The sequence below is a fragment of the Heterodontus francisci genome, chromosome 40, assembly GCF_036365525.1.
Source record: "Heterodontus francisci isolate sHetFra1 chromosome 40, sHetFra1.hap1, whole genome shotgun sequence".
NCBI classification, from domain to species: Eukaryota; Metazoa; Chordata; class Chondrichthyes; order Heterodontiformes; family Heterodontidae; genus Heterodontus; species Heterodontus francisci.
Genome location: NC_090410.1, coordinates 6,092,471 through 6,112,376, shown reverse-complemented (window position 1 = coordinate 6,112,376; position 19,906 = coordinate 6,092,471). Strand labels below are relative to the sequence as shown.

At 43.2% G+C, this 19,906-nt stretch overlaps 1 protein-coding gene across 11 annotated transcripts in view; it reads right to left on the bottom strand.

The window, feature by feature from the left end:
* The window catches only part of sipa1l3 (signal-induced proliferation-associated 1 like 3), a 224,687-nt gene that overhangs the window by 52,627 nt on the left and 152,154 nt on the right, over window positions 1–19,906 (bottom strand). For all 11 annotated transcript variants that reach the window (XR_010969801.1, XM_068018906.1, XM_068018907.1 and 8 more), the window contains 2 exons: window positions 12,041–12,289; window positions 4,614–4,760 (listed from right to left, as the gene is read on the bottom strand). Coding sequence is in view for 10 of the 11 variants with exons in the window: in XM_068018906.1 (XP_067875007.1) it covers window positions 4,614–4,760; window positions 12,041–12,289 (396 nt within the window). In the remaining variant the exon portion in view is untranslated. The remainder of the gene's footprint in view (window positions 1–4,613; window positions 4,761–12,040; window positions 12,290–19,906) is intronic.

Below are 19,906 nucleotides of genomic sequence, written 5' to 3'. Positions count from 1 at the left end.
GGCCTCCTTGTCTGTACTGGCAAGTACACCTCTTTTCCATAAAGGAATTAAACCTGAAACTTTACAATTCTCTTCCATTAAAAAAGAGACTGTGAATGCGTAGGTTAGTCAGCATTGAAAGAGATCGTCTCTTGAAACTAGTTTTTTGGTTCATGTGTTCACTAACTTGTCCATTTCCAGCTTTTTTTTGTAATATATGCTAAGCAGCATATCAAGAGGCATTTGTAAGGATGATACACAAATATCTGATAAACTTGAACCCATTTCATGCTGACAGCAGAGAAGGATGTAGAGTTGAGGCTAACAGGTTTAGAGAAGGGTCTGTTCCAGATAATGACATTTTCTGGAAGTTCATTCCAATGGCAGGAGAGAGATGATTATAGTTTTACCATCGACTTGCTGCCCTAAAGCTTTGCACTGGCTCCAAACATTAAATAATTAGAAAGATGAATTGTAAATTCTGGAAATCTGAAAAAAAAACATTTTGCCACACATAGCACATCCATCAATATCTGTAAAGGTAGGTGTGAATTTGTATGTAAACCTTTCATTAGAACCCTACAAAGGGTCTACACCTTTTTAATACTGGCAGACCTGCTGGGTATTTCAAATACCTTCTGCTTTTATTACAGAATAAATTAAGATACAAGGCAAGGCTGGAAATGAAACTTTACTAAAATGAGTACAGTACCAAATAATGGTTGATATGATCTGCAATAACCTGATCTAATATCTTATATACACAAGATATGTGTGGATTTATGACATCTACAGAATAATGAAAACTTTTCATTAACTGCCTCATTCCAGTCATCTACCAGGTCACAGCATTCCCATTTCAAATAAAAACCTATTGAATGAAGTGACACTCAAGTATCACAATACAGCACAGCAATAGAAGAGAGAGAAAGCAAAATCCAGAGTGTTTGGAAAGCTTGCTAAAAGGGAGTACTTCTACGCAATCCTGAGAGGCTGGACTGTGCAATGTGCCCAAGGTTCACTTTTGCAGTTTATAATATAACCAGAGACTCTCAATTGTGCAGATTCAAAAGAAATTTCATAAGAAGTTCGAAACATTAGAAAATAGTGGGAATACACTGCATCCAAGAGGAAAAAACACAGATCCACATCTCAACGATAATTTTTGGCGCATTCTGATGAAGGACTGTACATGAAATGTTAAACTTTCAGGTGCCAATCGACCTGCTGTGCATTTCCAGCAATTCCCGTTAGCCTCTATATAATGCTCGAACGGACAAAAACATTATTAATTTCTGCATGATTATTTTGGACAAAATAAATGATACAAAAATGCATGACTTAACCAGCAGCAGATTCTTATACTAACAACTCAGCAACCAAAGTCCGTCAACCATTCCAAGCAAGGCCGTAGAAACAAACAGAATAATTATGAAAGAATGTTTAAAAATTGAAATACTTACCTAGTGAAGCATTGGGTACTTATAACCAGATGAAAATATGGGCTTAGTACATAGAATCGCAGAAATTTACAGCACTGAAGGAGGCCATTCAGCCCATCGTGTCTGGCACTTTTTTGGTCACCACACTCAGTCTAATTCCCCACTTTCCAGCTCTTGGTCCACAGACTTGTAGGTTAGAGCACTTCAAGTGCATATTCCAGTTTTTAAATGTGGTGAGGGTTTCTGCCTCTACCACTCTTTCAGGTAGCGAGTTTTGACACCCACCATCCGCTGGGTGTAAACATTTCTCGACTCCACTTAATCTCCACTTGGAGAGGCAGGGATTAATCAGGGATAGTCAGCATGGCTTTGTCAGGGGGAGATCATGTCTAACAAATTTGATAGAATTTTTTGAGGTGACTAGGTGTGTAGAGGAGGGACTTCAGTAAGTCTTTTGATAAGGCCCCACATGGGAGATTAGTCAAGAAGCCAAGAGACCGTGGGATCGAGGGCAATTTGGCAAATTGGATCCAAAAATTGGCTTCGTGGCAGGAGGCAGAGAATGATGGTCGAGAGTTGTTTTTGCGACTGGAAGCCTGTGACCAGTGGTGTACCAGTGATCGGTGCTGGGACCCTTGCTGTTTGTAGTGTACATTAAATGATTTAGACGCGAATATAAGAGGTATGATCAGTAAGTTCGCAGATGACACGAAAATTGGTGATGTTGTAAATAGTGAGAAGGAAAGCCTTAGATTACAGGACGATATAGATGGGCTGGTAAGATGGGCAGAGCAGTGGCAAATGGAATTTAATCCTGAGAAGTGTGAGGTGATGCATTTTGGAAGGACTAACAAGGCAAGGGAATATACAACAGATGGTAGGACCCCAGGAAGTACAGAGGGTCAGAGGGACCTTGGTGTACTTGTCCATAGATCACTGAAGGCAGCAGCACAGGTAGATAAGGTGGTTAGGAAGGCATACAGGATACTTGCCTTTACTAGCCGAGGCATAGAATATAAGAGCAGAGAGGCTATGATGGAACTGTAAAAAAACACTAGTTAGGCCACAACTGGAGTACTATGTACAGTTCTGGTCGCCACACTATAGGAAGGATGTGATTGCACTGGAGAGGGTGCAGAGGAGATTCACAAGGATGTTGCCTGGGCTGGAGCATTTCAGCTATGAAGAGAGACTGGATAGGCTCGGGTTGTTTTCCTTAGAGCAGAGAAGGCTGAGAGGGGACCTGACTGTGGTATAAAAAATCATGACGGGCATACATACGGTAGATAGGAATAAACTTTTTCCCTTAGCGGAGGGGTCAATGACCAGTGGGCATAGATTTAAGCTAAGGGGCTGGAGGTTTAGCGAGGATTTGTGGAAAAGCTTTTTCACCCAGAGGGTGGTTGGAATCTGGAACGCACTGCCTGAAGGGGTGGTAGAGGCAGGAACCCTCACAACATTTAAGTAGTATTTAGATGAGCACTTGAAACGCCATAGCATACAAGGCTATGGGCCAAATGCTGGAACATGGGATTAGGATAGGTGCTTGAGGCTGGCATGGACACGATGGACCAAAGGGCCCGTTTCTGTGCTGTATAACGCCCCTCTAATCCCTCTGCCAATTACTTTAAATCTATGCCCCCTGGTTATTGACTTCTGCTAAGGGGAATAAGTCCAACCTATCCACTCTATACAGGTCCCTCAATTTTATACACCTCAATTAAATCTCCTCTCAGTCGCCTCTGTTCCTAAGAAAACAATCCTAGTCTATCCCATCTTTCCTCATAGCCAAAATTCTCCATCCCTGGTAAAATTCTCGGGAATGTCTTCTGCACCCTCTAGTGCAATCACATCTTTCCAATAATGTGATCAGAATTGTATGCAGTACTCTAACTCTGGCCTAACTAGTGTTTTATACAGTTCTTGCAAAACCACCCTGCTCTTGTACTCTATGCCTTAGCTAATAAAACTAATAATGAAATATAAACCAAACCAGGGCGCAGGCTTGTACAGCAGTTTTATTTGAGCATATGCAAGCTGCACTACAGAAGAGAAATAATAATGGAAACCAGGATCCTGCATACTCCTATAATAAAAGCAAAACACTACAGATGTTGGAAATCTAAAATAAAAACAAGAAATGCTGGAAATACTCAGCAGGTCTGGCAGCGTCTGTGGAGAGAGAAGCAGAGTTAATGTGTCAGGTCAGTGACCCTTCATCAGAACTGGCAAATATTAGAAATGTAAAAGCTTTTAAGCAAATAAAACAGGGGCAAGAGACAACACTATCCCAGGCCCCAACACTCCTTTCAGGTGAAGCAGCAATTTACTTGTATTTCTTTCAATTTAGTATACTGTATGCACTGCTCACAATGTGGTCTCCTCTACACTGGGGAGACCAAACGCAGATTGGGTGACCGCTTTGCGGAACACCTCTGCTCAGTCCGAAAGCACGACCCCGAGCTTCCGGTTGCTTGCCATTTCAACAGCCCCCCCTGCTCTCATGCCCACATCTCTGTCCTGGGATTACTGCAGTATTCCAGCGAACATCAACGCATGCTTGAGGAACAGCACCGCATTTACCGATTAGGCACACTACAGCCTGCCGGACTGAACATGGAGTTCAATAATTTCAGAGCATGATGGGCCCCACTTTATATTTTTATTTTTAGGTATTTTTCCTTTTTTATTTGCTTATTTTAGTTTAATTTGTTTAGTTTGTTTCTACTGTGCCTACCCACTGTTTTTTTTTCATGTTTGTGCTTGGCGCCCATGGCTGTTAATTTTTCTGTCAATTGACACCCTCTCTGTACTAATGCTTTGTCTTTCACCACACAATTAACATGCCGTTTGCCTTTGTTCCATGACCTTCTAGTCAGTTATTCTCTGTGACCTTGTCCTATCAACACCTTCTCTTTGGTTATCGCTTGCCCCACCCCCACTTTACTTGCTTAAAACCTTTCACATTTCCAATATTTGCCAGTTCTGATGAAGGGTCACTGACCTGAAACGTTAACTCCGCTTCTCTCTCCACAGATACTGCCAGACCTGCTGAGTATTTCCAGCATTTCTTGCTTTTATTCCTGTATACTCCTACCTGTACTGAATAGGATCAACATATGAGACGGAAACCACTCGCGCCAACCTATATTTCCTGTTCCACAGTATAAAAATGAGCAGTACTGCTCCTACCTGTCATTAATGTTTTTTTGCTGACTGGACAGAACACCTCCAGACCCTGGCGAAGAGAAGCTTCCCGAAGGATTACGAAATGGTTGAGCTCTTTCGACTCCAGCAGTTGATGCTGTACTGTACAACGTTTCTGGGTAGCTAACTGGCCTGGAAGATAAATGGAATGCTTAACAAACTCCATTTTAATTACAATAGGTGTTGCATGTTTAATGGCAATTTATTTGCACTGATAGAAAAACTCTGTTGTAAAAATTACACCTCCTACGCAGCAATGCTGATGTCCTCATTATTACGAGAGTCCGTCATGTTTCAACAACAGAAACGAAGGTAACTAGAGCAAGATATAAATTTCATCACTGCGTTCAACTGTGGTTCATCATCCCGTACAGCAGAAATCTTCTTGGAGCCCGTTGAAACTGTGATCCAACACAATGCAAGATCTTCTTTTCCAAATTAGAAACAACTTGCATTTATATAGTGCCCTTTACGATCTTAGGACATGCCAAAGCGCACTACAGGCAACGAAGTACATATTTTTGGCTTGTAGTCACTGTCATAATGTAGAAAATACAGCAGCCAGTTTGTGCACAGTAAGATCCCACAAACAGAAATGCGATAATGACCAAATCACCTTTTCTTTCAGGTGTTGATTGAGGGAGACATACTGGCCAGGTCAATTGCACAGGACCCCTCCACTCTCTTTCATACAAGGATCTTTTATGTCCACCTGAGAGGTCACACAGAGCCCAAGTCAAAAAGATGTCACCTCCAACAGTGCAGCATTCCCTTGGTAATGCAGTGGAGTGTCAGCCTAGATAAAGTACTGAAGTATCTGGAGTGGAACTTGAATTCACAACCTTCTGACTCAGAGGCAAGAGTGCTACACACTGAGCCATGGCTGATAGTTGAAATTACTGCACTAAGTATGTGCACAATAAGGCCTGCGGTCTTTTCCCTCCTGTCTGTGATATTAACGGAATGTAATCTAGGGTTATTGTATGGGTGTTTGCTCGAAGTCTGACATTTTTGCACAAAGGTCCTTTCACCCATGCAAAGACTGATTAGGTTAGATTGATTCAGTTACCTTCCTGCCAACTCCAGCAGGGAACACATGGTGTCTAGTTTTGCAGCTTTTAAGGAAGGAATCTAAGGCTGGTGACAGGGACTCAACTGTCATAACCGGATGAAAACCCCGAGCCAAATGTTTCTGAAGTGACCAAGTTATATTACTGTACAGAGATACTTTGTTCACAACTAAAAAACAGGACAATTAAATCTCAATAGGCTCACATTCAAATACAGAGTGAAGGAAAATACTTAGCAAACTTTGGATATTAAAAACTGATGGGAATTGCACAGTTGTAAACAACTAGAACCTCACTATGTGCAATCTTGTTCTCCATCACAGAATCAGAATTGTTACAGCACAGGAGGCAGCCATTTGACCCATCGTAGAATCATAGAAAGTTTAAGGCACAGAAAGAGGCCACTTGACCCATCGTGTCTGTGCCGGCTGAAAAATGATCCACCTATTCTAATCCCACCTTCCAGCATTTGGTCAGTAGCCCAGCAGATTACGACACTTGAGCTGCATATCCAGACTCCTTTTGAATGATTTGAGGGTTTCTGCCTTAACTGCTCTTTCAAAAAGTGAGTTCCAGACCCCCACCACCCTCTGGGTGAAAAGGTTTTTCCTCATCTCCCCTCTAATTTTTCTACCAACCACTTTAAATCTATGCCGCCCTAGTCACTGACCTCTCTGCTAAGGTGAATAGACCCTTCACCTCCACTCTATCCAGGCCTCTCACAATCCTGTACATTTCAATCAGATCTCCCCTCAGCCGTCTGTTCCAAGGAGAACAACCCCAGTCTATCCAATCTTTCCTCATTGCTGCATTTTTCTAGTCCTGGACACATCCTCGTAAATCTCCTCTGTACCCTCTCTAGTGCAATTACATCCTTCCTGCAAGAAGGTGACCAGAACTGCACATAGTACTCAAGTTGTGGCCTAACCAAGGAGTTATACAGTTCCAGCATAACCTCCCTGCTCTTATATTCTATACCTCAGCTAATAAGGGAAAGGATTCCATAATACCATAAAGGATTCTATATGCCTTCTTAACCAACTTATCGACCTGTCCTGCCATCTTCAGCGATCTGTGGACATTCACTCCAAGGTCCCTCACTTCCTCTACACTTCTCAGTATTTTCCCATTAATCGTGTATTCCTTTGCCTTGTTTGACCTCCCCAAATGCATTACCTCGCACTTCTCCAGGTTGAATTCCTTTTGTCACTTTTCTGCCCATCTGACCAGATCATCAATATCTTCCTGAAGCCTGCAGCTATCCTCCTCACTATCTACCACGCAGCCAATCTTGGGGTCGTCTGCAAACTTCTTGATCATGCCCCTACATTTACGTCCAAATCGTTAATATATACCGCACAAAGCAGGTGACCCAGTACTGAGCCCTGCAGAATGCCACTGGAAACAGCCCTCCTGTCGCTAAAACACCCGTCAACAATTACCCTTTGTTTCCTGCCACTGAGCCAATTTTATATAGAAACATAGAAAATAGGAGCAGGAGGAGGCCTTTCAGCCTTTCGAGCCTGCTCCGCCATTCATTATGATCATGGCTGATCATCCAACTCAGTAACCTGTTCCCACTTTTGCCCCATACCCTTTGATCCCTTTAGACCCAAGAGCTATATCTAACTCCTTCTTGAAAACATACAATGTTTTGGCCTCAACAGCTTTCTGTGGTAGCGAATTCCACAGGCTCACCACTCTCGGGGTGAAGAAATTTCTCCTCATCTGTCCTTTACTGCTGCATTTCCCTGGGACCCTATGGGTTTTTTTAAAAAACCAGTTTGCCATGTGGGACCTTGTCAAATACCTTGCTAAAATCCAAGTAGACCACATCAACTGCACTACCCTCATCTATCTTCCTTGTTACTTCTTCAAAAAAATTCAATCAAGTTGATCAAACAAGATATTCCCTTAACAAATCCATGCCGACTATCCCTGATTAACCTGGACCATTCTAAGTGACAACTCATCCTGTCTCTCGGGATAGATTCTAATAATTTGCCCATTACTCCGCTTGCTCTCCGAAAGAGCAATTTACCGAGTGTCACTACCCCAACCTTCTCCCCATAGCTCTGTACATTCTTCCTTTTCAAATAATAATCCAAGTCCCTCTTGAGTACCTTAATTGAATCTGCCTCCATCACTCTCGGGCAGTGCATTCCAGATCCTAACCACTCAGTGTGAAAACGTTTTTCTTCATGTTGCCATTTTCTTTTGCCAATTACCTTAAATCTGTGCCCCCTCATTCTTGATCCTTTCACAAGTGGGGACAGTTTCTCCCCATCTTCTCTGTCCCGACCCCTCTATCAAATATCCTCTCAACCTTCTCTTCTCCAAGAAAAGCAATCCCAACTTCTCCAATCTATCCACATAACTGGCTCCAGGGATGAGGAACTTCATTCTCGTGAATCTTTTCTGCACTCTCTCTAATGTCTTCACATCTTTCCGAACGTGTGGCAGCCAGAACTGGACCCTAGGACCCCAGCTATTCACAATATACATTAATGATTTAGATGAGGGAACTAAATGTAATATCTCCAAATTTGCAGATGACACAAAACTGGGTGGGAGGGTGAGTTGTGAGGAGGATGCAGAGAGGCTTCAGGGTGATTTGGACAAGTTGAGTGGGCTAATACATGGCAGATGCAGTATAATGTGGATAACTGTGAGGTTATCTGCACGGCTATAAACTGAGAGAGGGGAATATGCAGCAAGGCCTGGGTATTCTCGTACACCAGTCGCTGAAGGTAAGCATGCAGGTCCAACAGGCGGTAAAAAAGGCAAATGGTATATTGGCCTTCATAGCGAGAGGATTCGAGTACAGGAGCATGGATGGCTTGCTGCAGTTATACAGGCCTTGGTGAGGCCACACCTGGAATACTGTGTGTAGTTTTGGTCTCCTTGTCTGAGGAAGGATGTTCCTGCTATACAGGGAGTGCAGCAAAGGTTTACCAGACTGATTCCTGGGATGGCGGGACTGATGTATGAGGAGAGATTGAGTCAGTTAGGATTATATTCGCTGGCGTTCAGAAGAGTGAGGGGGATGTCACAGAAACCTATAAAATTCTAATAGGACTTGACAGGGTAGATGCAGGAAGGTTGTTCCTGATGGTGGGGGAGTCCAGAACCAGGGGTCATAGTCTAAGGATATGGGGTAAACTTTTCAGGACTGAGATGAGGAGAAATTTCTTCACCCAGAGAGTGGTGAGCCTGTGGAATTTGCTACCACAGAAAGCAGTTGAGGCCAAAACATTGTATGCTTTCAAGAAGGAGCTAGATATAGCTCTTGGGCCTAAAGGGATCAAAGGGTATGGGGCGAAAACAGGAACAGGCTACTGAGTTGGATGATCAGCCATGATCATAATGAATGGCGGAGCAGGCTCGAAGGGCCGAATGGCCTACTCCTATTTTCTATGTTTCCACGGACACAATGCTCCAGTTGAGGCCAATCCAGTGTTCTATACAGGTTTAACATAACTTCTTGCTTTTGTACTCTGTGCCCCTAGTAATGAATTCCAGGATACTGTATGCTTTAATAACCGCTCTCTCAATCTGTCCTGCCAACATCAATGATTTATGCACATATACACCCAGGTCCCTCTGCTCTTGCAGCCCCTTTAGAATTGCACCCTTTACTTTGTATTGTGTCTCTGCATTCTTCCTACCAAAATGAATCACTTCACATTCACACCTCTTTATTCAAGGCAGTTAAAACTTTAACAGTTGGCTTTGTTCCAGTCTTGGGAGAGATTCCTCCTCAACAGGTCTTTGTCGACCTGTTTGGCTTCATATAATTTAGGAAGAACAGATTGTTAAAAGATGCAAACATCCAGATCTGTAGATTTAGCTTGTTACAATATGGCTTTCAGCTGTGGCTCAGTGGGTAGCACTCTCGCCAGAGTCAGAAGGTTGTGGGTTCAAGTCCCACTCCAGAGACTGGAAAAAACCTAGGCTGACACTCCAGTACAGTACTGCAGGAGTTCTGTTGAAGTGCTGTCCTTTGAATGAGATGTTAAACAGAGGCTCAGCTGCCCTGTCAGGTGGATGTAAAAGATTCTATGGCACTATTTCGAGGAGGAGAAGGCTCCCTGTGCCCTGGCCAACATTTATCTCTCAATCAATGTCATTAAAACAAACAAAGTGATTTTTGACAACGCAGCCGGCGGGGACATCATCTGCCTGCGCCAACCTGCACACATGCGCAAATGGGCTCATGCTCTCTGCGCGTGCGCTGCGTTCCGCATTGCCAACACCGGATGGCGCATGCGCGGATGACGTCATCACCTAAATTGCCAGGACTGGTACACGCATGCCCAGATGACATTGCATAACGCGGGGGAGAGAAACGCAAGCGGAGAAGTGGGGAGAGAGCGGGGCGGGGGGGGGGGTTTGAAAGTGGAGAGCGCGCGGCCAAAGACATTGGTGGCGTCGGGTGCGCTCTCCTCCTGCCTCCCTGCCCGTGCTCTCCGGCCATTCCCTAGTCAGCCGAACTCTCCGGCCATTGTGTGCTGCCATGTGTTTACGTTGCCTTAGCGTGATAATTTGAGCAGCGCCATCTTTAGTCCTGGCAGCTGCCTGAACGTCGCTGACTGACGTTTTAGTTGAACAGGCTGCATTTACGCATGTCGGTGCAGCGCCAGCTAGTGGCTGCGTTGTCAGCAAACGCAGCCTAAAACAAATTAGCTGGTCATCATCACATTGCTATTGTGGGAACTTGCTGTGCACAAATTGGCTTCAGCGTTTTCTGCATTATAATAGTGACTACGCTTCAAAACAAAAGTACTTCATTGACTGTGAAGCACTTTGGGATGTCCTGAGATCTTGAAAGGCGCTACGGAGATGAAATCTTTCTTTCTTAATTCTATAAATTCTCAGACTACATTTTTATTCAAAACCAGTCATTTATATTCGAATGAAGCTGGTGGGAGTGTTAAAGTACTCCCAGATGTATTTCATTCTGTTCGAACAGCTTAATGTATATAGGGTTAGAAATAACTGCATAGTGTTGAGCACTTCCTTCACTTTAAAAGGCCATATGTACAGCTATCAGCCTATGATCAGTCTATTTTTCTGGGAGTAAGTGGAGGGGGGTGGGAAGGAGTCAAGAGCTAGAACAATAAAACACTGATTACCTTCCAGCTATTATATACTTGGAAACAGTAAAGCAAGAGGATAAGACATTGTCTTTCACCTCTGAGACTAGGTTTAAAACACAGTCCAGTGTGAGGTGCAATCCTAATCCAATTCTATAGAGGACATGGAGCTACAGTGCAAAACTGCTCCAACTAACACACTAATTGACAATTTCACTCATAGTTAGTGTGGGAAATGAAAAAGATGTTACTCGTTTGAGGTTGTGTTGATGAACGTTGTAGGGGGCAGAGTAAAGGCAGCTTTCCTCTGCATCTAACTGTGCTATACTCAACCCTAACCTGGCAGTGCTTGATTCTGACAATGGATGCTGGTAACGGAATGCATTCCATGCCCGAACACCTGCACCTCTATGAGCAACTACAAAACAACTACGCTGGAGGGACCTGGTCAAGGTCAGAAGAACAGGAACACAGATCTTTCACAGTGAATATAATGAACAACTAATATGTTGAGAACAGAGCTGTGCCACCCAAATATCCTTCCGAACTCATTCATTAGGTTGAGATTTGGCAGATGTCTCATACTAGAAAATCAACAGCTGATGGAACATTTTCAATTGGATATAGCAGTACATAGTATTTAGCACACAGAAACAGGCCACTCGGTTCAACTTGTCTATGCTGACGTTTACACTCCACGCAAGCTTCTTCCCCTCCTATTTATCCTTAAAAATCTCAGTACTATTCGCCTCAAACCACTCCCTCTAATAACAAGTTCCACTTTCCAACCACCCTCTGGGTAAAGTTTCTCCTGAATTCCTTTTGGATTTATTACCAGTATGTTATACTTATAGGCTCTAGCTGTGGATTCCCCCACAAGTGGAAACATCCTTCATAATTTTAAAGATCACTATTAGGGCAGCCCTCAGTCTTCTCCTGTCTACACAGTTTAGTTTAGAGATACAGCACTGAAACAGGCCCTTCTGCCCACCGAGTCTGTGCTGACCATCAACCACCCATTTATACTAATCCTACACTAATTCCATATTCCTACCACATCCCCACCTGTCCCTATATTTCCCTACCACCTACCTATACTAGGGCAATTTATAATGGCCAATTTATCTATCAACCTGCAAGTCTTTGGCATGTGGGAGGAAACCAGAGCACCCGGAGGAAACCCACTCAGACACAGGGAGAACTTGCAAACTCCACACAGGCAGTGTGGACGAAAGAACTTGCTTGCCTTTTGCTGTTCTTTGCTTGCGAATCACTGTATGCAACTGGTACTCCCTGTTGTCTGGCGGTCTGGTTCCAGTTTGATATTTGATTGTGTGCAGACGCTGCCCATCGCTGCGACTGTGTTGCACTGTGGATTGTGGAACTGCTCCACTGCAGAGTGTTGGTTCGGTATGGTGGTCTCAATCCAGCAGGCATACTTTCATTCTCAGCTTTTGTGTCCATGGTGTGCATTTCGTACAATTCAGAGCAACCCCTGGAGTAAAATAAGGCAACCCATTAGTGACGGAATTGAAGGCAATGATTTCATCAATTCTCCAAATGGCGTTTCGTAACAGCAAATATTTAATAGGACAAGAGCAAAACTCAAAATTGTTGCTATAATACATAATATGTTATAATACTTATAATACAGCGAGAATGTAGCTTCCCTGCAGATCACTAGGGAAAAAACATTGTGCATCACTGGGTCAGTTGAACAAGTCCCTCAGATGATTCTGGGATACTCTGGTGCTGAGGAACAGGTGACTTATGTTCCAGTAAATTCAATGTTTGTGACATCATCACTCAAATGACTGCCTTGCCATGATCTTTTTGCTTGGGTTCATACAAGGCATCATTTGTTATTGATATTTGCATCTTTCTGTACAGTTATTTGAGCAGATCACAGGTCAAACCCTCAGTCTATGCTGATCTCAGCTAGGAAAGCTGGAAGGGTACTACAATTGGGTCTCAGCAACCTTGATGCAAGGATAGCAACACCAGCCAAGGCTCCAACTCTGGACTGCTATTTAATAAGCCCTGTTGGAAGCATGCATACGCAGATAGTTCGGTTTAGCTGTATGTTCCTTGCAGTTAAAAAAATCTACCCACCCACACTCAAACCTGAAGAACAGACACAGAAAAGCAGACAGCCTCTGACACCTGAGGAATCAAACCACAGTAAGAATCTGCACCTTGAGCAGAGGAAGAAATGGCAAGTATCATCTTAATGGCAGACTTGTATCTCTAATAGATTTTCCCATGACTTGTTTAACTATGGTGGCTATTGTAGAGGATACAGGATGGGAGGGTAACTAGTCTGAACTAGAATCTGGGCCCAAACTAGTCAAAAGCATGAGGTGATAGCCAAAGTTCTAATTTTTGCATTCCGTACACCATCAACATTCTATGTTACCAATCTGTCGAGGATGTAATTATGCTGAAGTTTTTACTTTTCATCTTGGTAAGAAGAAAAAAAAAATGGCAAGTCAAACCACAACAACTTATATTCATATAGCGCCTTCAACGTAATAAAACACCAAGGTGATTCACAGGAATATCAAACAAAATATGACACCAAACCACATAAGGATATATTAGGTCAGATAACCAAAAGCTTGATCAAAGAGGTAGCTTTTAAGGAACATCTGAAAAGAGGAAAGTGAGGTAGAGAGGCAGAGATATTTAGGGAGGGAACTCCAGAGCTTAAGGGCCCAGGCAACTGAAGGCACAGCCACCAAAGGGTGGATTGATTAAAATCAGGGATGCTCAAGAGGCCAGAATTGGAGGAGCACAGATATCTTGGAGGATTGTGGGGCTGGAGGAGATGAGAGAGAAAGGGAGGGGAGACACATTGGAGGGATTTGAAAACAACTATGAGAATTTTAAAAATCAAGACGTTGCTTGACTGGGAACCAACGTAGGTCAGTAAGCATAGGGGTGGTAAGTGAACAGGAGTCAGTGCGTGTTAAGGACACATGCAGCAGAGTTTTCCATGACCTCAAGTTCACAGAGAGTCAAATAGGGAAGAGCAGCAATGTTGGAAGAGTCAGGTCATGAGGTAACAAAGGCACGGATGAGGGTTTCAGCAGATGAGCCGAGACAGGTGCAAAGTTATGGAGGTGGAAATGGGCAGTCTTAGTGATAATGGGGAGGCGGTGCGTAGTGGCAATGTCACGGAACTAGAATTCCAGAAGCCCAGGCTAATTCCGTGGTGGGGGACAAGTTCAAATCCCACCACGGCAGCTGGTGGAATTTAAAATCAATTAATAATAAATTCAATTAATTAATAAAAATGGAACTGAAAGCTAGTCTCAGTAATGGTGCCGCGAAATGATCAATGATTGTTGCAAAAACCCATCTCTTTCACAAATGTCCTTTAGGAAAGGAAACCTGCTATCCATACCTGGTCTGGCCTACATATGACTCCAGATCCACTTCAGCAATATGCTCAACTGCCCTCTGAAATGGCCTAGCAAGCCACTCAGTTGTCAAGGGCTATTAGGGATGGGCAACAAATGCTGGTCTTGTCTGCAACGCCCACATCCCATGAAAGATTGGAAGTACATTTCAGGATCAAATGTGACACCAAGGTTGTTTATTTTTTTTATTTATTTATTTAGAGATACAGCACTGAAACAGGCCCTTCGGCCCACCGAGTCTGTGCCGACCAACAACCACCCATTTATACTAATCCTACATCAATTCCATATTCCCTACCACAACCCCACCATTCTCCTACCACCTACCTACACTAGGGGCAATTTATAATGTCCAATTTACCTATCAACCTGCAAGTCTTTGGCTGTGGGAGGAACCCGGCAGAAACCCACGCGGTCACAGGGAGAACTTGCAAACTCCACACAGGCAGTACCCAGAACTGAACCCGGGCCACTGGAGCTGTGAGGCTGTGGTGCTAACCAATGCACCACTGTGCCACCCAAAACAGACTGGCTTATCAGACTGTTGCCAGGGAGAGGGATGGAGACAGTAACCAGGAAACGCAGTTGAAGCGGGTACCAATATGTAATTGGGAGAACATTTCTGCTTATCCAGTATTAGATGTCAGATAAGCAGTCTGATAGTTTAGCAACAGTGGAGAGAGAGGTGGAGTGAGGTAGAGCCGGGTGTCGCCAGCGTATATGTGGGATTGACGCTGTGCTTTCAGATGATGTCACTGAGGGGCAGCATGTAGATGAGAAATAGGAGAGGGCCAAGGATAGATCCGCAGGGGCCACCAGAGGTAACTCTGCAGGAGCAAGGAGAGAAGCCATTGCAAGAGATTCTCTGACTCTGATTAGATAGAAAGAATGGAACCAGATGAGAGCAGTCCCACCAAGCTGGATGACACTGGAGAGGATCTGAAGGATGATGTGGTCAATCGTGTCAAAGGCTGATGATAGTAGAGAAGGACAAGGACAGAAAGTTTATCTTTGTCACAATCACATAGGATGTCATTTGTGACTTCGATCGGAGCAGTTTTGGTACTGTGGCCAGGGTGGAAACCTGATTGGAGGGATTCAAAAATTCCAGGAAAGATGGGAACAGATTTTGGTGAGCAGAGTCACACCGTTCTGGTAACACTTGCAGCAGCCAAATCATGGGTGCCACTGCAGACCAGTTACTTTTCTGCTTTCGTGGGCTGCAAACAGATGTTATCTAGTATTCTAGCATCTGAAAAGAAAGCCAAGTCTGAGATCAGCAACTTATCTGCCAAATGGTTTTGTGAAAACAACCAAAGCAACATTAATGGCTGAGGATAGATCAGAAACAGACAGCTCCCAGCCAGCACCATTTCACATGCAGCCACAAGGAAGCTGTTTATAAAGCTTGGTGAGAAACCAACTAAATAAACTTTGAATTCAATGGAGAGGACACTTCAGCTGTGCAGGAGGGAGACACAGACGATTCCAAGCATGGTTATATTTATGAAAGGAAACACTTTGCCCAAACAGAATAACTAAAATTTAGTTTAGAGGAGGCAAAGTTTGCCTTCAAGCATGCTTGGGCTGCTTCACAACAAATGTTCTCTTTTTCCCTACGGGCAATGCCTTGTCTGGAGCACCATGGACAAGTCCAGCCACCACACTTCAGTAGAGATGTAGAGGCCTTAGAAAAAGGTACCGAGGATGTTTACCAGGGATGGGAGACTTCAGTTATGTGGAGACTTCAGCACATTTAGGACTGTTCACCAAATGGCCTCCTTCTGTGCTTCATGTTTCTATGATTCTAATTGATTCTGATCTGGAATGGCTTACTGTGCAAGAGGGCTCAAAAGAATGTAAGAAAACTAACCCAATAAATGGAAGGGAGGTTTGGGGAGAAAGTAATATAGAGACTGCAATAAGAACCAGGGTCACTGCGCAGGTCTGTACTGGTGCAAGCTACCACATGAATGGTGAGGTGAATAGCATAGATGCATTTAAGGGAAAGTTCGACAAACCCACAAAATGAGGCAGAAAGGAATGGAAGGACATGTTGATAGGGTTAGAAGTACTAAGGCGGGAGGAGGCTTGAGTGGACCATAAATACCGTGAAGAAGCTGTTGGGTTGAATGGCACATTCAACATAAAGACAAACGTACACTTGTCTCAATGACTTACATTATTAGTTCAACATTTGCGCGGATCTGGCAGAGCTTTCAAAGGGTCCACTCTTTTAATGTATGCACTAAACCATTCATTTGTGAGTACAGAATACATATTTTTAACCCCACCTTCTCTAATGTCCCACTGCTGCTGTTCTCTACCCATTTACTTTGAGTGGTGGAACTAACACTGTCTGAGCTACAGACTCTTTGACAGGAACCATCAATGCTGCTCTGCCTCAGTTGACAACGGGTAAGGACCACCAAACTAACTGTTGTACTTAACAAAATACCCCTTTCTCCACATCCTTGCCCTCTGTCCAGTTACTGATGCAGGCAGCAGATTGTATAGAAAAATCAGCAATTTCAGGCTCACTTGAGCGAAAGAAGTTTGTATTCACTTTCAAGGACTTAAATAAAGAGGAGTTTGCAACTTTACAATGTAGAATTTGACTGTTGCTAGCAGTCCAAGGAAATGAAGTAATATTTTTCTTGACTAGGTCGATACATGTGCTGTATGATTTTTGTGTACAAATTATTCTGGTTTCTCAAAAGCAGTGACAAAGGGGTTTTGCTCGACATTTCCAGCACTTCATTCAGTGAGATACCAGTGGTGCAGATACCATTGGCGTAGCTTAGAGCTCGAGTGAGGCTGTCATGATCAAATAAGCCTCAGGTCCACGAGTGGGATTCAAGTCTTATCCTCGTGCAACTCACTGTCCATTCAACATCCACGACAATTATTGAAACAATAGTTTAGATGGAATTGTATTAACTTCCAACACACAAAATTGAAAGTATTTCACAGACAGATCATTATGGGTAACTACCTCAACATAGATAAAATACAAAATAAATTCTCATTAATGGTAACCTAATTTATAAAATATTTGGGCATAACCCTACAAGGCAGCCAGTTACCTTCTGACCCCCATACATTTGAAATTCTGATGACAAAAAGGATTTTCTGTGCCTTTTTAAAAACACAATGGAAAAGCAGCTGACTATTCTGAAGATACCCTGAATAAGTATTATTAGAATCTGCAAACAAAAGAACTTTCATTTATACAGCACTTTTAATGACCTCAGGACATCCCGAAGCCCTTTACAATCAATAGAGTACTTCTATTGTAATGTAATGCAGGCCATGTGATATTAGAGTAAAGGCATTAAACACAGGAGCAGGAGGAGGCCATTTAGCCCCTCGAGCTAGTCTTGCTATTCAATGAGATCACGGATGATCTGCAACCCAATTCCATATACCTGCCTTTGCCCCGTATCCTTTAACACATTTGGTTAACGAGAATCTATCAATCTCAAATTAACAATTGACCCACCAACAATTGCTGCTTGTGGGAGAGAGTTCCAAGCTTCTACCATCCTTTGAGTGTGGAAGTGTTTCCTAACTTCACTCCTGAAAGATCTGGCTCTAATTTTTAGACTCCGTCCCCTAGTCCTCGTCAGTGGAAAAAGTTTTTCTCTCTCTCTCTACCCCATCAGTTCCCCTTAATATCTGGAGAACTTTGGTCAAACATAGCAATACATCAATTTGTCGCAATTCTAACTGAAGCATTAACCTGTCTTTAACTAAAGTGATTTGACTCCATTAACCAAATGTGTTAAAGGATATGGGGCAAAGGCAGGTATATGGAATTGGGTTGCAGATCATCCGTGATCTCATAGAATAGCAAGACTCCATTAAAAAAAACTGATACATATAAGTACAAAATTATTGGTCAAGGTGTTCTGACTGTACACTTACCCATTTATTTTAATGGGCAGAAAGCCATGGGCTTGTTGAGTACTTGAAGTAAAGCCTGGCTACCCGACCCAAACCCGACTACGTGTCGGGTTAGTATTTGCCGTCCAGCATTTGGGCTCTGATTGGGTTGGGCTGGACTGTACGGTTTTGTTTTATATTGTTTTTGTTTTAGTCTATGATCTTTTTCTGTTTCAAAAATATGTTAGTTATTTTCGGGTTGGGTATTTAAAAAAAATTAAAGGACTCTGGCCCGGCTTGGCTGTTGGCGGGTCGGGCCGGGCCGGGTTTTAATTTTATACCCGAGCCAGGCTTTAGCTTGAAAGTCCTCAAATGTTTGTTTGGAAATACCATGCACAGCAATTTCAAGTTTTGCTGACAGAGTGGACAGCTACCCTGCTGCAGGTCAGTCTAGGGGTTGGTTATTTTCCAGTTCGAGGTTTTATTTATTTATCTTTGGAGCTGGTAACATGAAAAGGCTTTGTTTTGTGATTTTTTAAAAAACTAATTGGAGGTCAAGAATATTGGTGTTGAGGATTTCTATTTTTAAATAACTCATTTGTTGAATGTGAGCATCGCTGGCAAGAACCAGCATTTATTGCCCATCCCTAAATGCCCTTGAGGTGGTGGTGGTGAGCCTCCTTCTCGATCCACTGCAGTCCATTTGGTGTAGGTACACCCACAGTGCTGTTAAGGAGGGAGCTCCAGGATTTTGACCCAGCGACACTGAGGGAATGGCGATATAGTTCCAAGTCAGGATGGTGTGTGACTTGGATGGGAATCATTTTCCAGCAGTCCCAAATTAGGTACAACTTGACTGCGGAGAGTAAAGCTCTCTCTACTCTGTCCCAATAATTTATCCTAACACCAAACCTAGGCACGTCTACTGCACCGTTTTCCATTCCTACACCAAGCTATCTTGTACCCTCTGAGTGCTATTGCCCCAAATCCCATACACAGCTCATTAGGAATTGAATTCAGACACCCGCACCATATTGCTCGCTGACATTTTAAAAGACATGCACATTGCTACGCTCCTCCTCCCCAAGTACATCCATTAAAGTCCCATACTGGGCAGCACTAGCAGCAACAAATCTAATTGTTAAAAACAGCACAATGATTCACTATATACACAGCAAACAGAATATGTCCATGATCATAGGTTTATAAAAGGCGTTGTCAAAACATCAACGAAAATGTACAACCTTTCACAATCCTCCTCAGCTTTAGGTTACCTTGAAATCCTTTTAACAAGCTGCTAACAGTCTTGAAACCTTTCTGTACAGGAGAGACAGAAGTTTATAGAATGGCAGCACATTCTCAATCCAACACAAGGTCGCTATTGAGGAGTTTCATTTTGTGAAATCATCTTTGGTTAGTCAGCCTTGGCTTTCTTGTGCACAAGCTTACAACTTACACCAAATGTTTAAAAACACACTGCCCCAACATGTTTTTAGTAGTCATTCTGAAACCACAAGCAGGCGTGGTCAGAATGATCTGTACAAAACTCTATATTAAAGCTGGATCATCCCACAATTTTGTTATAATAACTTACTCAACCTGGAGACCAGCCAGAAACATGACTGAAGTATTCTCCTTTAAAGGAGCAAATGCACTTAAAAACAAAATGTTTTCATCTGTGCTTCCCCAGTAGTCTTATTTCAGTGAGTAGCTGAGCCTTATAAACAAGAGGAGTTTGTAAGGAGTTAGCTAATGTCAGCTGAGGGGGCATTAGGGCTACTCTACTTGGGCTCAGTCGATCAACA